At 42.6% G+C, this 26,888-nt stretch overlaps 1 protein-coding gene across 1 annotated transcript; it reads right to left on the bottom strand.

Annotated features, from left to right (window-relative positions):
- Positions 1 to 326: 326 nt before the first annotated feature.
- srd5a1 (steroid-5-alpha-reductase, alpha polypeptide 1 (3-oxo-5 alpha-steroid delta 4-dehydrogenase alpha 1)) lies at positions 327 to 25,945 on the bottom strand. The gene is made up of 5 exons (XM_068001913.1): positions 25,534 to 25,945; positions 13,857 to 14,023; positions 4,090 to 4,191; positions 3,840 to 3,990; positions 327 to 1,255 (listed from the first exon to the last, which is right to left on the bottom strand). The coding sequence occupies exons 1-5, from the start codon at positions 25,845 to 25,847 to the stop codon at positions 1,189 to 1,191; spliced, it is 801 nt and encodes a 266-aa protein (XP_067858014.1). The 5' UTR covers positions 25,848 to 25,945; the 3' UTR covers positions 327 to 1,188.
- Between the last annotated feature and the right edge of the window lie 943 nt (positions 25,946 to 26,888).

The following is a 26,888-nucleotide window of genomic DNA, read 5'->3' as shown; positions in this document are numbered from 1 at the left end:
GGAGGCGTGACAGGCGCCGGCAGCTCACCCTGAGTATTCAAATGAGGCTCGAAGCCCAATTTAGGGTGAGTTTTGGGCCCCTGAGTTGGGGTGTGAGCTGTGTGTCTGAAAATAGACGACCATAACCAATTTCTACCCCAAGAAGCTTTAGATAAAGCTGTTGTGTAGTATTTACAATTCATTGGTAACAATCGAGGCTGCTCTCTGCAATACAATTTATCTATTGCAATGAAATTGGTCAAATCATCCTAAATTAAATTTTGCTGATATTTATAAAATGTAGTATTTATGATTATTAAAATTATTTTGCACAAAATTAAACCACATTTCATTGTAATTAACTAATAATTTATTTTGAATGTAATTTTTTTTAACACCAACTAGAAAAGTGAGCAACAGAGATTATTTTCTTTCTCTTTTCCACTCCTCTGTACAATAGTAATGGGGGAAGTCTTGAAAGGAATTCTTTGAAAAGGAACACACAAAAAAAATATACAACCATACATATAGAAAATCAATAATATTATTTTACAGACAGCTCTTGATCTGTGTGTTGCTCACTTGTCTTATCTAAATGCAGTGCACCAAAATAAATAGTATCTGGAATAACATGCCTGAAAATTACAGAGTAGTAACACTCCTATGTCAAACTGAGTAAAGTCTTCAGAGTCTAAAGTCTGTGTCACAGACTAACTTGCATTCCCAGACAACATTCCTGTTTTGCCATTCAGCTCACACAGTTTTGCTCTATGGGCTTCCATTTCCATTAAAGCAAACCAATTTCATCATATCGATTACTATCTTCCATTCCTTCAGTCGAGTTTTGTTGTAAGATGAGATAGTGAGACAACTGTGAACAATCCCAATTATACGAGACAACAGCACGTAATAGGAAAAGAAGTCAAGTTATTTGTTACTGTCCATTTTAGGAATTTTATTATCGACAGCAATACCGTTTTGTAGTTGCAAGGAGCATAGCTAATCTTTGTAATAAGAAGAATTGATTAAATCAATCGTTTGACTGTATCGCAGAATGTCTACATATAAAGAACCATGTTGTAGTTACAGTTTTTACAAAATTCTGTTAAAATGGGATCTGGATACAAATATCTCATTATAGGCTAGATTTTCCACCCATTAACTATGAATGGTAGAAAATCTAGCCCTATATTCGCAGTATTTGGCATTTCAATATAGGAATGGTATTAAGGCCTTTCTTGACTTTGGATAGTCTTCAAACTTTTCCAGATACCATCTGCAATGAAAAGATAAATTATATATTTTGAAGAATAAACAGAAATGTTTCAGAACATTAAATCATCAGATTTCAATAATATTTTCAGTATCATTATTTTTTACATGTTTCAAACAGTTGGCATTGTCTGGGTTTGATTAAAATTTACTAAACCCTAGTTTAAACTCAAATAAAAATTTGTACTGCACAAAAATCAGATATGCATACAAGGCAGTGGGCAACACATGGGTCTATATCCAGTGTAGCTGCTTGAAGAGTCTTCACAAAATAAGATCTATATCAGCTTGAAAAATTATGTTATTCAGGGAGAAAGTTTTCTTTTAAATATTGAAAAATATTGGTGAAGGGCCAAGGTTCATGGTGCAGGACACCACTAAAGTTGAAAAGAATAGGAGTGAAGACAGGATAAATCATGAAGCAATGGTTGGGCAACAATAAGCTTAATACTCTTTTGGAAAGGATGGGAGAAGAAAAGAAATTCCAGTTTTAAGGTCCTGAGAAAGAGTTAGTTAGTTAGTTAAGAGTAGGAGATAGTACGATAATTCTTCACTTCAACACTGCTGAGGATTAACAAAGGTTGGCGTTGACTTTCAGGTTTGATGCGCATCGAGTGGGCAGTGTGTGGACCACCTGCCCGATGACACCAGGAAAAGGCCCAACCCATTTACATGGTGGGGCCTCATTTTTATAATGCCAGCAAGCTGGGAGCTCTGAACCAATGCTCACAGGCAGCTTGCCGATTCGGGGTGGCGGTATGTGGTAAGAAATCTGGCGGTTCATTCACAGAGCCAAACTGGAAGTTAAAGGGTGGGGGGGGGGGGGGGGGAGGGAAGCAATTGCTTCTCCTCGCTCCAGTAAATCATTAAAAAAACATGCTTACCTGGATTTGGAGTGGCCTTCAGTGGTCTCTTTAAGGATTGGTGGTTAGGCTGCACTGTGCCTAGTACCAATGGATGGAGCGTGTGTGGTGCACACTCCACCCATTGGCACCTGAAAATTTTATCAGGTTCCAACAATTGGTGTCGGACCCTGATTTGCAAATTTGAGTCAGCTCACGCCTGTTTTAGGCAGAAACATAACTCGCCTATTTTGAGGCCTGCTCCAAAATTGTGGCGGGACAGATGTAAGCTGGAATGGGACGCTAAGTGTGCACTGACATTTTCGGCTCACTTTTGCCCCACTGCATGTGTGAAGGAATGAATATTGTGTGCACTGACTTTCATCAGACTGCATACAGAGTGTGGGAATACCTCAGTTGATGAAAAAGAGGTAGAGACTGACCCATTTACTATAGTGATGTTCAAGGCAATTCATTTAGCATTATCAAAGTGTTCAGAAGCACAGCCAGGTAACAGGGAAAATCAATGGTCAAATTGCCATGCTGAGGGCCATACTGGCACAGATTAGACCAAAACTTCAGAAGTGGACAATTTAAGAGTTAACACCAACTTTCATAATTTTAGAAAATTCAGAAGTAAGGTCAACGAGGTAGATGTTGAAAGAGGAAGAGGATTAGCCATTTTTCTTCAAATATTGATCCAACTTTTCCTTAAAGATCATCTCTGCCTCAACCATTCCATGCTCCAATAATCCTCTGCGCAAAGAAATTTTCTTCTAACCTTTCTCCTCAATCTCCTAGTGATAATTTTACATTTCCTCATCACTGGTTCCCCAACTAGAGGAAATAGTCTTTTCCTGTCAAAACCTTTTATAATTTTAAAAGCCTCCTTTAAATCTCCTCTTAGCCTTCTCGGCTCCAGTTGAAATAGTCCCAGTAACTTAGGTTTTTCCTCATTTCAATAGTTTCCCATCCATGGCATCATCCTGGTGAGTCTATGCTGTATACTCTTTACGGATTTAATGCCCTTTCTATTATGGAGGCACCCAAAACTGCACACAGTATTCTAACTGTTGCTTAACCAATGTTCTGTACAAATTTATTAATACTTCTTTACTCTTATACTCTTTTCACTTTCAATATGAATTCGAACCCCTAGATCTCTCTATTCATCCGCATCCTTCAAATCTTTCCATTGAATTATATACTTGTCCAATATGTATCACCTCATACTTATCCACATTAAATTGCATTTACCATTTGTCCGCCCATTCTGCTAACCCTGTCTAAATTCTGCTTTCAGGCGGCTGCCAAGGATTCCTAAAAATGAGGACCGATATGGTGGCAGCCATGCTGCTCGCACCCAGAAATTGGTATACGTTGTGACCGTTATAGTCTAGAGGTGACAAAAGAGTAGATAAGGGTTGTAGCAGCACTGGGTGAAGTGGGGCAGAGGCAGGCAATATTGCGGACGTGCTTTGGTGATAGTTATGATGTGATTCTTCCCAGCAAAACATAGCTGAGGACAGGAACCTAGCAAAACAAGGGGAATTGAACCTGTGTCTTCCCCCTTCATGTGTCAGGTGCCTATTGCATCATTACACCAAACTGGAGGTAGTGCCCCCACAAACATAAAGCAGAAACACAGAATATAGGTGCTTTCCAGTTCGCATTGTTATTCAACTCTCACTTAAAATAATTTGAACTAAACGGCAGAAAGGATACTGAATTTAACTTGAACCTTACCGGTGATGTTGTGTAGCCCGAGAAGTAAGAACCAAAAATCCAAATACAGCGAAGGCTGCACTCGGCAGTGACCAGCAAGCTATGGCAAATCCAATCCATTCCACTATTTCTCCAAGAAAGTTGGCACCAGACACATATTCAAACATTCCCCCTTTAAAAATCACCAGAGAAATATTAATATTTACAAAAATATATAGTACAACTTACCATTAACAGCCAAATAGAATTGTTTTTTTCGAAAATCACTCACCCTGTGGGATCTTATATCCCGTTTCACCAGGTTTTCGAAGGTTTCGGAGGATATGGTCAGAGTGCAGGTTTATTAACAATCCAAAAAACCAGAGTGTGAAGCCTAAGAACATGTGTTTGCATTTAATAGTTACTTCAAATTTCTCTCAACCAGTCACAGTTTCTATTTTGTTTAAGAAATAAGGAATAGTCAACAAGAAAAAACAAGGGTTAAAGATGGTTCTAGAAAAGTCAAAATAGGATGTACAAGTATTTATATAATTGAGCAAATTTTAAACACTAATGTCACTTCATTGGGTCTAGCAGAGGGTACCAAGTATTTAGAAACCGCTCCCTTATTTGTATGGTTACAAGGAATGTACCCATGAGGCAAATAGATTATTTGGAGCATCTTACAGACATTTCCCAATCAAAACAATTAAACAAACTGGTCAGTAAATTTACAAGAATATGAAAAAATGATTCCTATTATACAATTCTATGTAGATTTTGAATATAAAGGGTCAACTTTAGAAATGTAGAAAATTTGCAGCATAGGAGGCCTTTCGGCCCAACGTGTCTGTGCCGGTTGAATCAGCCTAATCCCACTTTCCAGCATTTGGTCCGTAGCCTTGTAGGTTACGGCACTTCAAGTGCATATCCAAGTGCGTTTTAAATATGATGAGGATTTCTGCCTCTACCACCCTTTCAGGTAGTGAGTTTCAGACCCCCACCACCCTCTAGGTGAAAACAATTTTCCTCAGCTCCCCTCTAATCCTTCTACCAATTACTTTAAATCTATGCCCTCTGGTTATTGACCTCTCTGCTAAGGGAAATAGGTCCTACTTATCCACTCTATCTAGGCCCCTCATAATTATATACACTCAATTAAATCACCCCTCAGCCTCCTCAGTTCCAAAGAAAACAACCCCAGCCTATCCAATCTTTCCTCATAGCTAAAATTCTCCAGTCCTGGCAACATCCTCGTAAATCTCCTCTGTACCCTCTCTAGTGCAATCACATCCTCCCTGTAATGTGGTGACCAGTACATAGTACTCAAGCTGTGGCCTAACTAGTGTTTTATATAGTTCTAGCATAACGTCCCTGCTCTTATATTCTATGCCTTGGCTAATAAAGGAAAGTATCCTGTGTACCTTCTCAACCACCTTATCTACCTGTCCTGCTACCTTCAGGGATTTGTGGACCTGAACTCCAAGATCCCTCTCGTCCTCTACACCTCTCAGTATCCTCCCATTTATTGTGTATTCTCTTGCCTCGTTTGATCTCACCAAATACATTACCTCACATTTCTCCGTATTGAATTCCATTTGCCACTTTTCTGCCCACCTGACCAGTCCATTGATATCTTCCTGCAGTCTACAGCTTTCTTCCTATCAACCACATGGCCAATTTTTGAATCATCTGCAAACTTCTTAATCATGCCCCCTACATTTAAGTCTAAATCATTAATATATACCACAAAAAGCAAGGGACCTACTACTGAGCCCTGCGGAACCCTACTGGAAACAGCCTTTCAGTCACAAAATCACCCGTCGACCATTACCCTTTGCTTCCTGCCACTGAGCCAATTTCAGATCCAACTTGCCACTTTCCCTTGGATCCCATGGTCTTTTACTTTTTTGACCAGTCTGTCATATAGGACCTTGTCAAAAGCCTTGCTAAAATCCATGTAGACTACATCACACGTACTACCCATATCGACCCTCTTTTTTACCTCCTCAAAAAATTCAATCAAGTTAGTCAGACAAGACCTTTCCTTGACAAATCCATGCTGACTGTCCTTGATTAATCCGTGCCTTTCTAAATGACCGTTTATACTGTCCCTCAGGATTGATTCCAATAATTTGCCCACCTCCGAGGTTAGACTGACTGGCCTGTAATTACTCGGTGTATCCTTTTCTCCCGATTTAAACAACGGTACAAAGTTAGCAGTCCTCCAATTCTCCGGCACCACGCCTGTAGCCAGGTAAAATAATTGTGCTTCTGTCATATGAAAGACTGAAACACAATTGTTGTTGATATTTTCCAGTATGTTCATTTTAACAAATTTACTAACATGTTTATGAATAATATAACATAAATTACTTAAAACTAAGACAAAGAGAAAAATAAAATGGACTAATTTAAAATAAGGAAAAAAATTGATCAGCAGGACAGGCTTTTTTGTAAGATTACTTTAGTTGGAGTAATTGCTCGAAGTTTCAAGCTTGCTATATTTAGAAATGTTTTCCTCTCTAGAGATGTATTAGATGACTCTTTAAAATGTTATTTGTGATAACATGTAGTACAAAGTGCATTACCAGGCAGCAACACATTCAGCGGATGAGATCTCATGATATTAAACCACAAGAAAGAAACTCAAGCAGTTTACCGATGTCATATGAACCCTGGGTGCTCACCCCAGCCTGTTAGTCCAAATATAAAAGTATAGAGGACGCAGAATTCTTAAACTGCATTCAGAAGAACTTTTTTTAGCCAGTATGTAGCAAGCCCAACAAGAGGGGGGGGGTGGGGCGCAGTTCTGAATTTAGTTTTAGGGAATGAAGCTGGGCAGGTGGAAGGAGTATCAGTGGGAGAGCACTTTGAAGGTAGTCATCATAATTCAGTTAGATTTAGCGTAGTCATGGAAAAGGACAAAGATAGACCAGGAGTAAAAGTTCTAAATTGGGGAAAGGCCAATTTTACTAAGCTGAGATGTGATTTAGCAGAAGTGGACTAGAAACAGCTACTTGAAGGTAAATCAGTGTCAGAGCAGTGGGAGGCATTCAAGGAGGAGATAGTGAGGGTTCAGAGCAAATATGTTCCCGCAAAGAAAAAGGGTGGGACTTCCAAATCTACAGCCCCCGGATGTCAAGGAGCATACTGGGTAGGATAAGGCAAAAAAGGGAAGCTTATGTCAGGTACTGAGAGCTCAGTACTGCAGAAAGATTATTTTTTTATTATTCGTTCATGGGATGTGGACGTCACTGGCGAGGCCGGCATTTATTGCCCATCACTAATTGCCCTTGAGAAGGTGGTGGTAAGCCACCTTCTTGAACCGCTGCAGTCTGTGTGGTGAAGGTTCTCCCACAGTGCTGTTAAGAAGGGAGTTCCAGGATTTTGACCCAGCGACGATGAAGGAACGGCGATATATTTCCAAGTCGGGATGGTGTGTGACTTGGAGGGGAATGTGCAGGTGGTGTTGCTCCCATGTACCTGCTGCTCTTGTCCTTCTAGGTGGTAGAGGTTGCGAGTTTGGGAGGTGCTGTCGAAGAAGCCTTGACGAGTTGCTGCAGTGCATCCTGTTGATGGTACACACTGCAGCCACAGTGCGCCGGTGATGAAGGGAGTGAATGTTTAGGGTGGTGGATGGGGTGCCAATCAAGCGGGCTGCTTTGTCCTGGATGGTGTCGAGCTTCTTGAGTGTTATTGGAGCTGCGCTCATCCAGGCAAGTGGAGAGTATTCCATCACACTCCTGACTTGTGCCTTGTAGATGGTGGAAAGGCTTTGGGGAGTCAGGAGGTGAGTCACTCACCGCAGAATACCCAGCCTCTGACCTGCTCTCGTAGCCACAGTATTTATATGGCTGGTCCAGATAAGCTTCTAGTCAATGGTGACCCCCAGGATGTTGATGGTGGGGGATTCAGCGATGGTAATGCCGTTGAATGTCAAGGGGAGGTGGTTAGACTCTCTCTTGTTGGAGATGGTCATTGCCTGGCATTTGTCTGGCGCGAATGTTACTTGCCACTTATCAGCCCAAGCCTGAATGTTGTCCAGGTCTTGCTGCATGCGGGCACGGACTGCTTCATTATTTGAGGGGTTGCGAATGGAACTGACCACTGTGCAATCATCAGCGAACATCCCCATTTCTGACCTTATGATGGAGGGAAGGTCATTGATGAAGCTGAGGATGGTTGGGCCTGGGACTGAGATGATTGGCCTCCAACAACCACTACCATCTTCCTTTGTGCTAGGTATGACTCTAGCCACTGGAGAGTTTTCCCCCGATTCCCATTGACTTCAATTTTACTAGGGCTTCTTGCTGCCACACTTGGTCAAATGCTGCCTTGAGGGCAGTCAATCTCACCTCACCTCTGGAATTCAGCTCTTTTGTCCATGTTTGGACCAAAGCTATAATGAGGTCTGGAGCTGAGTGGTCCTGGCGGAACCCAAACTGAGCATCGGTGAGCAGGTTATTGGTGAGTAAGTGCCGCTTGATAACACTGTCAACGATCACTTTGCTGATGATTGAGAGTAGACTGATGGGGCGGTAATTGGCCTGATTGGATTAGAGAAGTATAGAAAGTGCAGGGGTGAAATTAAAAAGGAAATTAGGAAAGCAAAGAGAGGGGATGAAAAAATATTGGCAAATAAAATTAAGGCAAACCCAAAAATGTTTTATAAATACATAAAGAGCAAAAGGATAACTAAGGAAAGAGTAGGGCCTATTAGAGGCTAAAAAGGTAACCTATGTGTGGAGACGGAAGACGCGGGTTTGGTTCTGAATGAATACTTTGCGTCTGTCTTCACAAAAGAGGGGGATGATGCAGACATTGTAGTTAAAGAGGGGGAGTGTGAAATATTGGATGGGATAAACAGAGTGAAAGAGGAAATATTAATGAGTTTAGCATCTTTGAAAGTAGATAAACCGCCAGGCCCGGATGAAATGTATCCCAGGCTGTTAAGAGAAGCAAGGGAGGAAATAGCGGAGGCTCTGACCATCATTTTCCAATCCTCTCTAACTACAGCCGTGCTACTGGAGGATTGGAGGACTGCTAACGTTATACCGTTGTTTAAAAAGGGAGGAAGTAATAGGCCGAGTAATTACAGGCCAGTCAGTCTAACCTCAGTAGTGGACAAATTATTGGAAAAAATTCTGAGGGACAGTATAAACGGTCATTTAGAAAGGCACGGATTAATCAAGAACAGTCAGCATGGATTTGTTAAGGGAAGGTCGTGTCTGACTAACTTGATTGAATATTTTAAGGAGGCAACAAGGAGGGTCGATGAGAGTAACATGTTTGTAGTAGTTTACATGGACTTTAGCAAGGCTTTTGACAAGATCCCACAAGGCAGACTGGACAGAAAAGTAAAAGCCCATGGGATCCAAGGGAAAGTGGCAAATTGGATCCAAAATTGGCTCAGTGGCAGGAAGAAAAGGGTAATGGTTGACAGGTGTTTTTGTGACTGGAAGGCTGTTTCCAGTAGGGTTCTGCAGGGCTCAGTACTAGGTCCCTTACTTTTTGCGGTATCTATTAATGATTTAGACTTAAATGATTAAGAAGTTTGCAGATGATATAAAAATTGGCCATGTGGTTGATAGTGAGGAAGAAAGCTGTGGACTGTAAGAAGATATCAATGGACTGATCAGGTGGGCAGAAAAGTGGCAAATGGAATTCAATACGGAGAATGGAGGTAATGCATTTGGGGAGGGCAAACAAAGCAAGGGAATACACAATAAATGGTAGAATAAATGTAGAAGAACAGAGGGACCTTGGAGTGCATATCCACAGATCCCTGAAGGCCCCATGACAGGTAGGTCAGGTGGTTAAGAAAGCATACAGGATACTTTCCTTTATTAGCCAAGGCATAGAATATAACAGCAGGGAGGTTATGCTGGAGCTGTATAAAGTACTAGTTAGACCACAGCTTGAGTACTGTGTACAGTTCTGGTCACCACATTACAGGAAACATGTGATTGCACTAGAGAGGGTACAGAGGAGATTTACGAGGATGTTGCAGGACTGGAGAATTTTAGCTATGAGGAAAGATTGGATAGGCTGGGGTTGGTTTCTTTGGAACAGAGGAGGCTGAGGGGTGATTTAATTGAGGTGTATAAAATTATGAGGGGCCTAGATGGAGTGGATAGGAAGGATCTATTTCCTTTAGCAGAGAGGTCAATAGCCAGAGGGCATAGATTTAAAGTAATTGGTGGAGTTGAGGAGAATTCTTTTTCACCCAGAGGGTGGTGGGGGTCTGGAACTCATTGCCTGAAAGGGTGGTAGAGGCAGAAACCCTCATCGCATTTAAAAAGTTCTTGGATATGCACTTGAAGTGTTATAAGCTGGATAGCCCAGTGGCGAAAGATCGAATATTAGAGCCTGGTCTTCAACTGCTTCCAAGCCTTTATTCACAGAGCTCCATATTATACACATCACACCCTAGATAAGCTCGCTTGTATATGGAAACAAGAGAGCCCCAACTGATACACACCACCTGAATATAATTAACACTAATTGTTATAAATCACAGATACAATTAACATGAAGTGCCGTAACCTACAAGGCTACGGACCAAGAGCTGGAAAGTGGGATTAGGCTGGATAGCTCTTTTTTGGCTGGCAGACGTGACGGACCGAATGGCCTCCTTCTGTGCCGTAAATTTCTATGATTCTATGATGCAGATGTCACGATGGATGTTTACAGACCTCAGTGAGTCACAGTACAATTGTACTGCAGGAATTGAACTACAGTGGGGTGATTTTATTTCACAACATGTTACAAGGGGACAGTACATCGTCACATATCAGAAAAACCACATTAGCTCACATTATCTCGATATACTCAAGTGCATAAATTGTTTTATAAACCTGTGACTAAAAATATATGTTCTTGCTCTCTCTTAACTGTAAATTTACTTTGCGATCTCTAAAGCAGAGCTCACATTGAAGGTGGCTGTGCTCAAAAATCCATTATCCTGTTTGTTTTGCTACACAGCAGTCAGGCCGTTTCGAAAGGTTTCCACAAGATTCACAACCTGATGGCTCAGTGTTCCAGTATTCAATCTCCTTTATGTCATTCTGGACATTAGTACTGCTTCAATACCATTCACCTTTACTGCAAATAAAACTGCCATCAAAATTCCACCGCTTACAAAACACCTTTTAAGTTCGACCCCAGTCCAAACCATGTTATGTTAGTTTTGATCAACTGAGAGAGGAAGCTGCTGACTCAAGGTCAGGCTTTGTATCCCAAAGCCTCTTATCGGACTAGATACTCAACAGAAAATAAATGTGTCAAATCCCTGTCATTCAGCAAAGTAGTGACAGCCACATGTGCTGGCTGGTAAAAATGTATACCAGATTCAGAAGGAGCTATGTGGCCTCAATGGAAGCAAACATTAACAGAGACCACAAAGCCAGTAATAATAATTTTTAAATCTACAGTTAAAAGTGAGAGAACATACATATTTATTGTAAACAATTTTACAACACCAAGTTATAGTCCAACAATTTTATTAGAAATTCACAAGCTTTCGGAGGCTTCCTCCTTCCTTAGGTGAATGTTGTGGAATTTCGCAGCAAATTACCCAGCTTTCAGGAGAACAGCGTCCACGACACCACACAACCCTGCCATGGTAACCTCTGCAAGACATGCCAGATCATCGACACAGATACCACCATCACACGAGAGGACACCACCCACCAGGTGCATGGTTCATACTCCTGTGACTCGGCCAACGTTGTCTACCTCATACGTTGCAGGAAAGGATGCCCCAGAGCATGGTACATTGGCGAGACCATGCAGACGCTGCGACAACGGATGAACGGACACCGCGCATAAATTGCCAGACAGGAGGGTTCCCTCCCAGTCGGGGAACACTTCAGCAGTCAAGGACATTCAGCCACCGACCTTCGGGTAAGCATACTCCTAGGCGGCCTTCGAGACACACGACAACGCAAAATCATCGAGCAGAAATTGATAGCCAAGTTCTGCACCCATAAGGACGGCCTCAACCGGGATCTTGGGTTCATGTCATGCTACACGTAACCCCACCAGCGAACAAATGTTATCTGTTTTTAATATAACGGGTCATGTGCTGTCTTTTCTAAATTTCTGCCTCTCGCCCTCTTTTTTTTTGGAGGTTTGTATATTCGGTGGGCTTGTAGGTAACACCTCTCTGTCTGCACACTGTGATTGCCTTGGCAACGGGCAGTTGGAAAGACTATCTGTAATCACCAAGTATTGTTCTGTGATTTATAAATACGAAGGGTTCGAGGATTTCATTTCCACAACATTCACCTGAGGAAGGAGGAAGCCTCCGAAAGCTTGTGAATTTCTAATAAAATTGTTGGACTATAACTTGGTGTTGTAAAATTGTTTACAATTGTCAACCCCAGTCCATCACCGGCATCTCCACATCATACATATTTATAATCACAGATTTATAAAATGTGCAAAGACAATGGGCTGAATGACCTGCTTCTGTGCTGTAAATTTCTATGGTTCCACGTGATCTTTTTTGTGTTTGTGCATCTGCAGTGACAGTGTCACCATATGCCTTCAGGGTCACTTCTGAGCTTTCTGATTGGTCTAATGTGTTTTATTGGCATGGCTGGTGACTAATGAGATGAGAAAAGCAACACAATCCCAGTATCCTGCTCCTCCTGGCCCACAAGGAAACTTAAAAAAATTAAAATCCATTTACCTTTCTGGGTCTCCTGTGGTCCCGGCTCCTCTTGCCACCAGGTTGGCCTAGTGGGGAAACCACAACAGCTTCCCTGCGCAAGGCTACGGTTAAAACTGCAGTCAAGCCCCGAAGACATCACCAGAGCCTGAGCTGTATATTTAAAGAAGGCCCCGCTGCCTTCGGGCAGATGTCTATCTCGCCTGCACAGAAGAGCAGGTCAAGATCGCAACCCAGGGGCAGGCAGCAGGATCAAAGCCGCTAACTCACACAAGCCATTTTAACTGCCCGCCCGCTTAGTTTCCACCTGACAGGCAGGGTAAAAGTTGACCCTTTTTATGTCTAAATGTCTGAAGTAATCATGTGTCTGGAGGGGTAATTTTTATACTTACCAATTTGTCCAATGCATTTTACAGACAGGGCTGTTAACGAATGAAAGGAGATGTGACAAAGGCTGAACCAATGTTTGAGCTTTCTGATTGGTGCACAACCTGTCAATGAAACATGTCGGACCAAATTGGTCCCCAAACTAAATTTCAGTGTCACTACAGTTGTCCATTGTCTGAGCTCAACCCCAGCCATATTATACCATCTCCCACTGACCTTCTACTCACTCCTGGACTTCTCTCTGTCTCAGCCTCTCTGTTACACAGCTTAATTTTCCTCTCAGCCTAAGTTATGGGCCATCTCCCTCTTCCAGTCTCATATGGGCATGCTGCTAAAAGGGTGAGACAATGGTACACCGTTGCAGATCAGGTGTGTGGGTTTTATGTAGGCATTCAGGATCGCTCAACGTCAATACTTGTAGCAATCGGGCAATAATGGCTATCACATGACCATCCATCCTCTGCGCTCCAGACACCGCTCGATCCATTGCGCAGTTTCACTGGTTAGGACTGCATTACATCTTGGCCATGTTGCCGCTCTGCTGTTTATTATGAGTCTGGTTGGAGCGATTTTTCTCCCAGATTGCTTGTAGCAGCTTCCAGGTGATTAAATCTTTAATTTTGGGAGACTTCAGGTTTATCTGAGAGGGTTGGCAATCCTATAGGCTGGATTGGATGGAGAAAAGAATATTCTCTGTTTTATATAAAAACAGAAAATGCTGGTGAAGCTCAGCAAGTCAGGCAGCATCAGATGAAAGGTCTTTGACCTGAAACGTTAATTCTGTTTCTTTCTCCACAGATGCTGCCTGACTTGCTGAGCTTCTCCAGCATTTTCTGCTTTTATTTCAGATTTCCAACATCCGCAGTATTTTGCTTTTGATCCTCTGTTTTATGCCTAACAAGTTGACCTCTGGCAACAAACAGGTTTAGTAACCTAACAGTACTGCATAATCTCCCCCTCCCCCAAAATACATTTTTACATCAAATTAAGATGACCTGTGAGGAAGCGTGGATCCGTTATCCAGTCTGAGGGGTAGACAGCATACTTGCTGAGGTATCTGGCCTGCAGATATCCATTATATAAGCAAAACATGAAAGCCATTACAAAAGGAATGAAGGGTGTCGCCTTTCCTCCTCTAATTAAAAAAGGGAATATCAGTGACCTGTAATGAACAGAGAATTGTTTAGCACTTTTTTTCTCCAAAAGAAAGTAATGAATCTGGGTAAGTAGTCTATCACAATATTTCTAAGCTCTCATAATCTACAACGTGTATGGCTGTCCCATTTATTGCTCTTCATTTTCATACTCAATAGTTAACAGTGTTCTTATTTCATGTTTTCTCTTGTTATCAGATGTCCTCCCAATTTGCCCTTGTTTGATTTTCACAGCAGTCTGGAGAGTCTTGGAAAATTCTAAAATTAATCTCTGAAGCAAAGGTTTGAATTTTTTTAAATTCATTCATGGGATGTGGGCGTCGCTGGCGAGGCCGGCATTTATTGCCCATCCCTAATTGCCCTTGAGAAGGTGGTGGTGAGCCGCCTTCTTGAACCGCTGCAGTCCGTGTGGTGAAGGTTCTCCCACAGTGCTGTTAGGAAGGGAGTTCCAGGATTTTGACCCAGCGACGATGAAGGAACGGCGATATATTTCCAAGTCGGGATGGTGTGTGACTTGGAGGGGAACGTGCAGGTGGTGTTGTTCCCATGTGCCTGCTGCTCTTGTCCTTCTCGGTGGTAGAGGTCGCAGGTTTGGGAGGTGCTGTCGAAGAAGCCTTGGCGAGTTGCTGCAGTGCATCCTGTGGATGATACACACTGCAGCCACAGTGCGCCAGTGGTGAAGGGAGTGAATGTTTAGGGTGGTGGAAGGGGTGCAAATCAAGCGGGCTGCTTTGTCCTGGATGGTGTTGAGCTTCTTGAGTGTTGTTGGAGATGCACTCACCCAGGCAAGTGGAGAGTATTCCATCACACTCCTGACTTGTGCCTTGCAGATGGTGGAAAGGCTTTGGGGAGTCAGGAGGTGAGTCACTCGCCGCAGAATACCCAGCCTCTGACCTGCTCTCGTAGCCACAGTATTTATATGGCTGGTCCAGTTAAGTTTCTGGTCAATGGTGACCCCCAGGATGTTAATGGTGGGGGATTCGGCGATGGTAATGTCAAAGGGAGGTGGTTAGACTCTCTCTTGTTGGAGATGGTCATTGCCTGGCACTTATCTGGCGCGAATGTTACTTGCCACTTATGAGCCCCAAGCCTGGATGTTGTCCAGGTCTTGCTACATGCGGGCTCGGACTGCTTCATTATTTGAGGGGTTGCGAATGGAACTGACCACTATGCAATCATCAGCAAACATTCCCATTTCTGACCTTATGATGGAGGGAAGGCCAAGCTTTCGGAGACTTCCTCCTTCCTCAGGTTAAAGAACATTTACCTGAGGAAGGAGGAAGTCTCCGAAAGCTTGTGAATTTAAAATAAAATTGCTGGACTATAACTTGGTGTTGTAAAATTGTTTACAACTGAGGAACTCCTGCAGCAATGTCCTGGGGCTGAGATGAATGGCCTCCAACAACCACTACCATCTTCCTTTGTGCCAGGTATGACTCCAGCCACTGGAGAGTTTTCCCCCTGATTCCCATGGACTTCAATTTTACTAGGGCTCCTTGGACATAGGAACAACCTCAAGCAATTTGGCTCATAAATTAAATGGGCCGTTAGCAGGTCCCTTCCTTCGAGAAGGAGCACAAGGCAGGGGTGCCAGCTTTTACCGTGCTTTGTGCTGGTAGTAAAACTCCTGACCAAGGGAGTGGCAATACGGTCGTGAATATTTTTTATGCATGTGCTGCTCCATCAGAACCCCCACTGTGGAACTGTCTTTAACCTCATGGCCCGGCATATTCCTCACTCTACAATTATCAACAAGCCAGGGGATCAACCCTGGTTCAATGAGGAATGTAGAAGAGCATGCCAGGAGCAGCACCAGGCGTATCTAAAAATGAGGTGCCAACCTGGTGAAGCTACAACTCAGGACGACATGCATCCTAAACAGCAGAAGCAACATGCTATAGACAGAGCTAAGCGATTCCACAACCAATCGATCAGATCAAAGCTCTGCAGTCCTGCCACATCCAGTCGTGAATGGTGGTGGACAATTAAACAACTAACGGGAGGAGGAGGCTCTGTAAACATCCCCATCCTCAATGATGGCGGAGTCCAGCACATGAGTGCAAAAGACAAGGCTGAAGCGTTTGCAACCATCTTCAGCCAGAAGTGCCGAGTAGATGATCCATCTCGGCCTCCTCCCGATATCCCCACCATCACAGAAGCCAGTCTTCAGCCAATTCGATTCACTCCACGTGATATCAAGAAACGGCTGAGTGCACTGGATACGGCAAAGGCTGTGGGCCCCGACAACATCCCGGCTGTGCACGGTAAGCACGGTAAAAGCTGGCACTCCTGCCTTGTGCTCCTTCTCGAAGGGAGGGACCTACTAACGGCCCATTTAATTTATGAGCCAAATTGCTTGAGGTTGTTCCAATGTATTTAGGACCCATTTGGTGTACTGCTGAAGACTTGTGCTCCAGAACTAGCTGCGCCTCTAGCCAAGCTGTTCCAATACAGCTGCAACACTGGCATCTCTCCGACAATGTGGAAAATTGCCCAGGTACGTCCTGTCCACAAAAAGCAGGACAAATCCAATCCAGCCAATTACCACCCCATCAGTCTACTCTCAATCATCAGCAAAGTGATGGAAGGCGTCGTCGACGGTGCTATCAAGCGGCACTTACTCACCAATAATCTGCTTACCGATGCTCAGTTTGGGTTCCGCCAGGACCACTCGGCTCCAGACCTCATTACAGCCTTGGTCCAAACATGGACAAAAGAGCTGAATTCCAGAGGTGAGGTGAGAGTGACTGCCCTTGACATCAAGGCAGCATTCGACTGAGTGTGGCACCAAGGAGCCCCAGTAAAACTGAAGTCAATGGGAATCAGGGGGAAAACTCTCCAGTGGCTGGAGTCATACCTAGCACAAAGGAAGATGGTAGTGGTTGTTGGAGGCCAATCATCTCAGCCCCAGGACATTGCTGCAGGAGTTCCTCAGGGCAGTGTCCTGGGCCTAACCATCTTCAGCTGCTTCATCAATGGCCTTCCCTCCTTCATAAGGTCAGAAATGGGAATGTTTGCTGATGATTGCACAGTGTTCAGTTCCATTCACAACCCCTCAAATAACGAAGCAGTCCGAGCCCGCATGTAGCAAGACCTGGACAACATCCAGGCTTGGGCTCATAAGTGTCAAGTAACATTCGTGCCAGACAAGTGCCAGGCAATGACCATCTCCATCAAGAGAGAGTCTAACCACCTCCCCTTGACATTACTATCGCCGAATCCCCCACCATCAACATCCTGGGGGTCACCATTGACCCGAAAATTAACTGGACCAGCCATATCAATACTGTGGCTACAAGAGCAGGTCAGAGGCTGGGTATTCTGTGGCGAGTGACTCACCTCCTGACTCCCCAAAGCCTTTCCACCATCTACAAGGCACAAGTCAGGAGTGTGATGGAATACTCTCCACTTGCCTGGATGAGCACAGCTCCAACAACACTCAAGAAGCTCAACACCATCCAGGACAAAGCAGCCCGTTTGATTGGCACCCCATCCACCACCCTAAACATTCACTCCCTTCACCACCGGCGCACTGTGGCTGCAGTGTATACCATCCACAGGATGCACTGCAGCAACTCACCAAGGCTTCTTCGACAGCACCTCCCAAACCCGCGACCTCTACCTCCTGGAAGGACAAGAGCAGCAGGCACATGGGAACAACACCACCTGCATGTCCCCCTCCAAGTCACACACCATCCCGACTTGGAAATATATCGCCGTTCCTTCATCGTCGCTGGGTCAAAATCCTGGAACTCCCTTCCTAACAGCACTGTGGGAGAACCTTCACCACACGGACTGCAGCGGTTCAAGATGGCGGCTCACCACCACCTTCTCAAGGGCAATTAGGGATGGGCAATAAATGCCGGCCTCGCCAGCGACGCCCACATCCCATGAACGAATAAAAAAAAAGAACTGCTAGTGTGCTGCACCTCATAAATGCAACCCAAGAATTTCTGTGAATAACGTGAACTGGGCTTAATTGGAGGTAGTAACCTTTAACAGGAACTATACCAGTATGGATTCTGAAGGGGACCATTATTTGCATAGGTACCAGGAAAGATGAGATAACTAAGAATTGTAACTGCAATAGATACGGTTGTAGTTTCCATTGATTATTTTACCATCTATCTGTAATATACTAAAAATCTGCACACACTTCCTGTCTGTGCTACTTGACTTCCTGTTGTCACATACTTTGTCTCATCTTTTTCCCATATTATAAATTCCTTTTTTTATACTTATGGGTTTTGCCTGTGTGTACTTGTCACAATGTAAATACACTATCTGGTTGCTTTGTGCCCAGTTTGTGAACATCTCAAAACAAATCCTGAGCAATTCTGTTTCACCTGCAGGTAAGTTTCTGTTTCAGGTTTTAGGCTTATCATCACCATTTTTTTCTATTTAATGGAATGTTTCAGCTTATTCTCTTCCTTTTCAATGTAACTCAGTTCTTTCCCCAGGAGCTTTGCAGCTTGCCTCTCTCTAATCATAGCATTCGTACTGTCTGCACAGTCATGGCATTCTCAAAATGGATTCACTGACAAGATTGCCACAGGAAATGATGTAATATAATATGCTGAAATGTTTTCAATTCTGATTAATCTGATTATAGATGTCAATCTCTCATGGTCTAAGCTGACGGCACTCCGTGACCGTGATCTCTGTTGTGACAGAACAGCCGATGTCATAAGAACATAACAAATAGGAGCAAGAGTAGGCCATACCGCCCCTCGAGCCTGCTCCACCATTCGATCAGATCACAGCTGATCTTCGACCTTAACTTCACTTTCCTGCCCAATCCCCATATCCCTTTATTCCCATAGAGTCCAAAAATCTATCCATTTCAGCCTTGAATAGTCTGTCATCTCCATTCCCAGGTCCCAGTGTGTTTATCAGTCAAAAAAGTGCAAGCCCCATGGGATCCAAGGGATAATGGCAAGTTGGATCCAAAATTGGCTCAGTGGCAGGAAGCAAAGGGTAATGATCGATGGGTGTTTTTGTGACTGGAAGGCTGTTTCCAGTGGGATTCCCCGGGGTCAGTACTAGGTCCCTTGCTTTTTGTGATGTATATTAATGATTTGGACTTGAATGTAGGGGGCATGATTAAGAAGTTTGCAGATGATACAAAAATTGGCCGTGTGGTTGAAAGTAAGGAGGAAAGCAGTAGACTGTAGGAAGATATCAATGGACTGCTCAGGTGGGCAGAAGAGTGGCAAATGGAATTCAATCCGGAGAAGTGTGAATTAATGCATTTGGAGTGGGCAAACATGGCAAGGGAGTACACAATAAATGGGAGGAGACTGAGAGGTGTATAGGAACAGAGGGACCTTGGAGTGCATATCCACAGATCCCTGAAGGTAGCAGGACAGGTAACTAAGGTGGTTAAGAAGGCATATGGAATACTTTCCTTTATTAGCCAAGGCATAGAATATAAGAGCAAGGAGATTATGCTGGAACTGTATAAAACACTGGTTAGGCCACAGCTTGAGTACTATGTACAGTTGTGGTCACCACATTACAGGAAGGATGTGATTGCACTAGAGAGGGTACAGAGGAGATTTACGAGGATGTTGCCAGGGCTGGAAAATTTTAGCTATGAGGAAAGATTGGATAGGCTGGGGTGGTTTTTTTTGAACAGAGGAGGCTGAGGGGTGATTTAATTGAAGTGTACAAAATTATGAGAGGCCTAGATAAAGTGGATAGGAAGAACCTATTTCCCTTAGTAGAGAAGTCAATAACCAGGGGGCATAGATTTAAAGTGACTGGTAGAAGAATTAGAGGGGAACTGAGGAAAAAAATTTTCACCCAGAGGGTCTGGAACTCACTGCCTGAAAGGGCGGAAGAGGCAGAAACCCTCAACTCATTTAAAAAGTCCCTGGATGTGCACCTGGAGTGCCGTGACATACAAGGCTATGGACCAATGCTAGAAAGTGGGATTAGGCTGGGTGGCTCATTTTCAGCCAATGCAAACACGATGGGCTGAATGGCCTCCTTCTGTGCCGTAAATTTTCTATGATTCCATCATTCCTGGCCACAGTCGGCTGATCACATGCCATGAATGAGAGCACCACTAAACTAGTGAAAACAGACAAAATGGGTCTGAAAAATAATACCCACATTTATAGCAGCCTTGGATTTTGAGGTAATGTATTGTATCTGAAAAATGCTTGCATTTAATTTACTATAATTCTCAATGGAAAGAAATATTCCATTAAGCTCCTGCCTCCCTCACACAGAAAGGGGAAAAGAGAGAGAAAGAAAGAAAAGATATAACTTGCATTTATCTAGTGCCTTTCACGACCTCAGAACATCCCAAAGTGCTTTCCAGCCAATAAAGTACTTTTGAAGTGCGACCATTGTTGCAACATAGGCAACATAGCTGCCTTTTGCTCAAAGCAAGCTCCCACAAACTAAATGACCAGATCATCTGTTTTAGGTGTTGGTTGAGAGATAAATGTTGGCCAGGACACCGGAAGAACTCGCCTGCTCTTCTTTGAATAGTGCCGTTGGATCTTTTACATCCACCTGAGAAGGCAGACCGGGCCTTGGTTTAACATCTCATCTGAAAGACAGCACCTTTGACAGTGCAGCCCTCCCTCAGTACTGCCTGGATTATATGCTCAAGTCTCTGGAGTGGGACTTGAACCCACAATATTCTGACTCGGAGGCGAGTGTGCTACCACTGAGCCATGGCTGACACGAATTAAAAGAAGGAAAAGAGAAAGGGGGAGGGGAGAGTGAGAGGAAGGGGAGGGTGAGTGGAGGGGGAGGGTGAGGGAGAGAGTGAGGAGGGTGAGGGTGGAGGTGGGAGAGGGTCCATCAAGCCTGCTCCATTGAAGTCCATGTATGATTATTCTATCATAGACTCACCCCGCCACCATCTTAATCGCCTAGTTTGGGAGACACTAATTTCCTTCCCTGAACTCCCCTGAAAAAAAATCAAGCTGTGCTGTTAAATATCTCTATAACCCTCAATCCCACTTTTCAACAGTTATTGATCAAGCTCATTTTTAAAAGGTGCCAATTGATTCTGAATCAGCTGCAAACTATAAGAATTTGTTCCACTTATCAACTATCCTGTGGGGGAAAAAGTGTTTTTGTAATCTCTAATCTTGCTTCAGGCTTGTAAATTTTCTACTATGTCCTCTAGTCTTATGCTTGCTGTCCAAGATAAATAGATTACTAATTTCTACCTCATTTGTATGTTCTGTTATTTTGAGGACTTGCTTCATGTCTTCCCTCTTTTATCCTGGAAAAATATGTTTCATCATGAGCCTTTCTTTATAATTTAATCCCCTAAAGCCTGGAATCATTCTGGTCTCTGAATTGTTTCTAAAGCATCTATATTATTTGAGATAGGAGGACTAAAAATGCATGCCGTACTCCAGAAATGCCCTCAATAACTGATCTGTATAATCTCAGTACAACTTGTTCTGACTTGTAGTCCAAAGTCCTCCAGTACCTGATTTGGCTCGTTAATATCTGTCTTATCCTGCATTCAATGTATGATCAATGATCACTCCCAAATTCTTTTCCTTTACATCCTACTCAGAATTTGATTTTTTCATGTTATCCCAGATGAACCTTGAACACCAACATATGGGGGTAAATCTTCATCTTCACCATCTGGGCAGTAATCTGACAGAGTATTGATTTCAATGGAATGAAAATGGATGGGTTCTACTTCGGGCAGGTGATTTGCTCCAACAGACTACTGCCCAGGCGGTGAAGACAAGAATTTACCCCATGGTTTCTACCTTTTTGCTAGGTGCCATCTGTGACCGGTGAATTTTTTGTTTGATTTCCCCCAGCCGTACCATTTTATTTTAGTTATTTTCATCTGAAAAACAGTTTGGGTGGGCCAACCCATCTCTGCAAATTCTACTGGAGTCACCTACTAATGACCAGCACTTCATTGCATCCCTGTGAAGCTGGACATATCTGGCTCCAGATAGTTCTGATTTATATCATTTTAATTATTTTTGTTAGTTTATTTTTGTTTGGGACCAGTTTGTGTGGATTTGCCCTCTTTGACACTTTAATGGCGTCACCCCTTTGGAGAGGCACCTGTTGCATTCCAGTGGCGCTGCATTTAGCCCAGTGCCACTATTCCTAACAGCATATCTTAATTTTCATGTTAAGATTTTAGTTACTTTTGTTAGTTTGTTTTGTTTGAAAATCAGTTTGGATGAGTCATCCCTCGCTGGAATTTTAGTGGTGTTACTCTTTTAAGGAGAGGCGGCTGTTGAATCCTGGTGAGGTTGAGCTTTGCCCAGTTCTAGAGTCCCACTGTTTCATGTTACACATGTTTACTGTTACCTGTTCCTAAATGCTTCACCCTGCATTTATCAAAATTGACATCCATCAGACATATTTCACTCCAGCTCCATAATTGGTCCAAGTCTCTCTGGAGACAGTGAATCTTCTTTCTGCTTGTTACCTGCTCACAGAGCTTTTTGTCAATGGCAAATTTAATTCAACTGCTACAGATGCTGCATATTATTCACAAATATTATAAATAGCAGGTGTCCCAGAACAGATCAACAATGGAACTCCACAGGTTACATTTTCCCAGACAGAATATTTTCAATTTAAACAGTGTCCTCTGTATTCTGTTGCGAGCCAATGTTCGATCAATCTGGATGATTTGTCAGCTATTCCTTGAACCTTAAGCTTCCTTACTATCCTTATGTGTGAAGCTTTGTCAAATGCCTTTTTAAAAATTCACAGTAAATTACATCTACTCCATTGCTCTTGTCCACCAGCTTATTTACTTCCTCAAAAAATTATTTGTTTATTATTAGCATGATCTATGACTTCTATGTTACATCAGCTTAACTCAGTTTGTAGCACTCTGAGTTGGAAGATTGTGGGTTCCAGGACTTGAGCACATAATCTAGGTAGACCTGTGTTGTTGAAGGTGGCATGACATATTTGAATTTCTACATCACACATTTTTTATTCACGTCTGTACGTTCCATGAATCACTTAGCCCCATTTACTATGAATATAGTCCTTCTTTGTGAAAATTGATGGGAAGAATCCATTCAAAATATTTACTATATCCTTATCATCTAAAGCAGCTTAGCCCAATTTATTACTTAACAAACCCACTGTTATTTAACCTTTCTTCTACTATTAACATAGTTGTAAAACTTCTTTGCGTTCCTCTTGCTGCCCTCTGCAATTGGCCTCTACTTCTCTTATTTTTTTTCTTCAGCTATCTTCAGTTTCTTTTTGTTGGAATCCCAATTCTTCCTTTTTTTGTTTCCTTGTATCTCTTAAAGTATATTTGCTTGTCTTTTATGTTCTTATGCTTTCTTTCCTCATCCTGTATAATAAAACATATTTGGACCAGATTTTCCTTCAATGGCGAGATCCGTGGCCTACACCATAAATGTTGCCATCTAGTGTGCCGATCTCGCCGTTGTTAACTGCCTCCATATTTTCCTGCATTCCTAATTAGAATATGCCACAGTGAGCATGGAGGCAAATCAGAAGCGGTGTGGCCAATGTTTGACATTAGGCACCCTTCTGTAACAATTCTTGAAATTAAAAAAAAAAGTTGTTTAATCGAAAAGAATCACCTCATTGCAGCAGTTTAGCCTTTAGTATCTATTAACATATTTGTGAGGGGCGGGGGGTCAACCATTCTCGATAATTTCACTGAACATTGTTTCTGGGTCTTTGCAACCGTCTAATTTTCTTTACAGTTTTTATGTAAAACCGTGACCAAATCAAAGTCCCGACTTCTCCCTTCTGGCCTCCGAAGTTGATCAATTTTAAATCGCAGTATGCGAATTTGATGAAGCAATAACCCGCAAAATACCATTCAAAAAGGTGATGAAACTGACAGAAGTTGTTGTCAGTTGAATTATATACTGCATGACTGTGCTTCATAAATTACAGCTCGGAATTTTCTGCCCTGTGAACACCTTCCAGGTCCTGTAATCTCAAAGTGATAAATAACCATTAACTAGATGATTTATGATCATGGCTATTTACTAAGCTAACGTGATTCAGGTCTTTGAAACTTAATCTGCTACGATTCATTCTGTTGCCTCAAAACAACGCACAAGTTATTTTCCTCAAAGTATTAAAAAATGGCCCAGATGTTCCTGCAATGGTGAGATACACCATAAATTTCATCATCGAGTAAGCCAATCTCGCCGTTGATAACTTACACCAATAAACTAGACCTCGTAGCAGCTAAGAGATAATGGCCCATAATTTGCTGGGGCAGGCCATCTCGTGGTGAGTGCCGTGAGTTGGATTTTTTTCCTCACTTTTCAGCTCCAATTAATTTTGCGCCGCAAATTGCTGGAAGTGCGAGTTAATAACGGCGCACCTGGGACCTTAGTGAACGATGGGATCAATTGTCTATCTCCTTAACCAATGAAATTTAAAAGATAGAGAATGAAACAGAGTGTACGGCGGAGAAGGAAATAGGGTGAATTAGAGTCAAATTAGATACAGGAAGAAAGAGAGAAAGAGAGAGAGAGGATTAAGAGGGAGAGAAAAAAACTGAAAGGGAAAGTAAGAAAAAAATTTTAAAAATTAAAATTTTAAATACCTCTAGGAACAATTTACTATCTGTAGGAGTGAGACTCCATGGTATCAAGTGTTCCCTTTCTGGGCCTCTGAGGTTGACTGGCGATGCAAGAACAAAAATCTTGTAATTAAAGGGGCCCTTACATCATGAAATACCAGCCCTGACTTTCTACGGTGAGTTAAATTCGTTTCTTTCCACACCCTTTAGCTCAAAATTTTTTTAGGAACATAGGAACAGGAGTCGGCCATTCAGCCCCTCGTGCCTGCTCCGCCATTTGATAAGATCATGGCTGATCTGTGATCTAGCTCCATATACCTGCCGCAAATTGGTGGAAGTGCGTGCTGATAACGGGGCATCCAGGACCAACAGATGAACGACGGAGAAGGAAACAGGGTGAATGCGAGTCAAATTAGGTACAGAAAGAGAAACAAAGAGAAAGATTGGATTATGAGAGAGAGAAAAAAAGACAGAAAGGAAAAGGATTTTTTTTTATTTTAAATTTTAAAAACCGCTAAGCACAATTTACTACCTGTAGGAATGACACGCCACAGTTTCAACTGTTCCGTTTCTCGGCCGGAGAGGTTGAGCGGCATTGCAGGAACATAAATCTCAACATTAAAAGGATCCTTACGTCGTTAGGTAGCAACCCTAACTTTCTGCAGCAAGTTTAATTTGTTTTAAATGTGCAAATGCAGCAATTTTTTTTGAAACTTATGGGGAGGTTGACGGCGAGCTCCCATTTTCGCAAGGCTAACAGCGGAGTGGCGCAAATCGTCCAGAAATTTGTGGCAATTCGCAACTCATGGGGTATCTCTTCCTTGGCACAAATTGCTGGGTTGTTTACACACTAATAACAGGGTGCACAGTGAACTCACCGTTATTTTGCCAGCAAATTCTGGCCCAATATAACTTGGCTTACTCATTTTCATTGATATAGTAAAGTTATGAAACATGCACCCACCTTACCTGTGGATGTAGTGGCAAATGAACATGCTGAGGAGGAGCTGGTTGGGAAGTTGCAAAGGCCTCATGTCTGTGCTGAAAAATACCAGATAGAGTGGCACTGCCAGGGCAGGGATCTCCTGGACAAACCAAGCAACCTTCACATTGATTGGAAACCCGAATTTACTGCAAGCATATCTCCCATAAGGCACATGAACGAACTGCAAGACCAAGAAAGAACAGCCTCCCATAAGGAACATGAGCCAGGACGATTCCAACAGCAACTCGTTTTCATTGTCCACACTCAAAAAAAACCGAAACATCGACTGCGAGAACATAGTGAAGGAGGAATGCCTTTATTTACTCTGTAGACTGTGTGATCACAACTAAATCGTTACTGCGTCTCTTGAGCAAAAGGGCGCACCTTGGACCTAATTTTTGGAGGGGGAGGAGAAGATGTTGTGATTGACTTTGAGATCAACCATTCAAGAGCGGTGCTGTTTAGAGCTACTCGGTGACGCTCTCAGAAGGGGCGAATTGCACCAGAGCCATGGTCCCAGCACCATGTAAGTGACAGTGAGACTGACCATTCAGAGGCAGCAACCTGATGAGGCGACTTTGAAAACAAACGATCAATTTCTAGCCCTAATCCAGGAAGTTTTTGTTTAAATCAGTTAGTTATTTGATGAAAGTGTAAACATTGAATTTTTAGCCAATCTTGTTCATAAGCATTTTCACACTGCTTGAAATTAAAACCTCACAGATTTGCAAATTTTGCACTTCAGTTTTTATATTTTGTAAATGCCAAAAGGTTCTAAAATTCAATCATAAAATCATCTACGTTGCATAAAAATATATATTTTTAAAAAATTGTGGCTTGAATGTTGGTTCACCTTGCCCAATTAATCTCAGTGAAATTCTAATTAGTACCTTGGGGACTCTAACGCACATTACTTTGATACAATTATAATCTAGTCCGGATTTATACTGCACGCTGTGTGTGAACTCAAACCAGTGTGAAGTGACCTCGAAGCAAGATGGGGAGTCTCACATTCAAGGGTTTGTTGTGTTCTGTAGTCTCCTTAGTTAGATTATCACTTTTCCATTGACTCAAAACCACTTCACACTGATGCAAAAATGGCAATATAACTGCATATATGATGATGTGGAGATGCCGGTGATGGACTGGGGTTGATAATTGTAAACAATTTTACAACACCAAGTTATAGTCCAACAAATTTATTTTAAATTCCACAAGCTTTCGGAGGCTTCCTCCGTTCACCTGACGAAGGAGGAAGCCTCCGAAAGTTTGTGGAATTTAAAATAAATTTGTTGGACTATAACTTGGTGTTGTAAAATTGTTTGCATATATGATGACA

Source organism: Heptranchias perlo, chromosome 2 (genome assembly GCF_035084215.1).
Source record: "Heptranchias perlo isolate sHepPer1 chromosome 2, sHepPer1.hap1, whole genome shotgun sequence".
Taxonomy (NCBI): domain Eukaryota; kingdom Metazoa; phylum Chordata; class Chondrichthyes; order Hexanchiformes; family Hexanchidae; genus Heptranchias; species Heptranchias perlo.
This window is presented reverse-complemented; position numbering and strand designations above follow the sequence as displayed.

Bases quoted from the DNA above. Each gene is read 5' to 3' on its own strand.
- srd5a1 (XM_068001913.1), bottom strand. From the start codon at position 25,847: ATGTTCTCGCAGTCGATGTTTCGGTTTTTTTTGAGTGTGGACAATGAA. The intron at 14,024-25,533 runs GTAAGGTGGGTG...TGTTCATTACAG, and splicing joins ATTTGCCACTACATCCACAG to GTCACTGATATTCCCTTTTT. The intron at 4,192-13,856 runs GTCATCTTAATT...ACATGTTCTTAG, and splicing joins GGATCCACGCTTCCTCACAG to GCTTCACACTCTGGTTTTTT.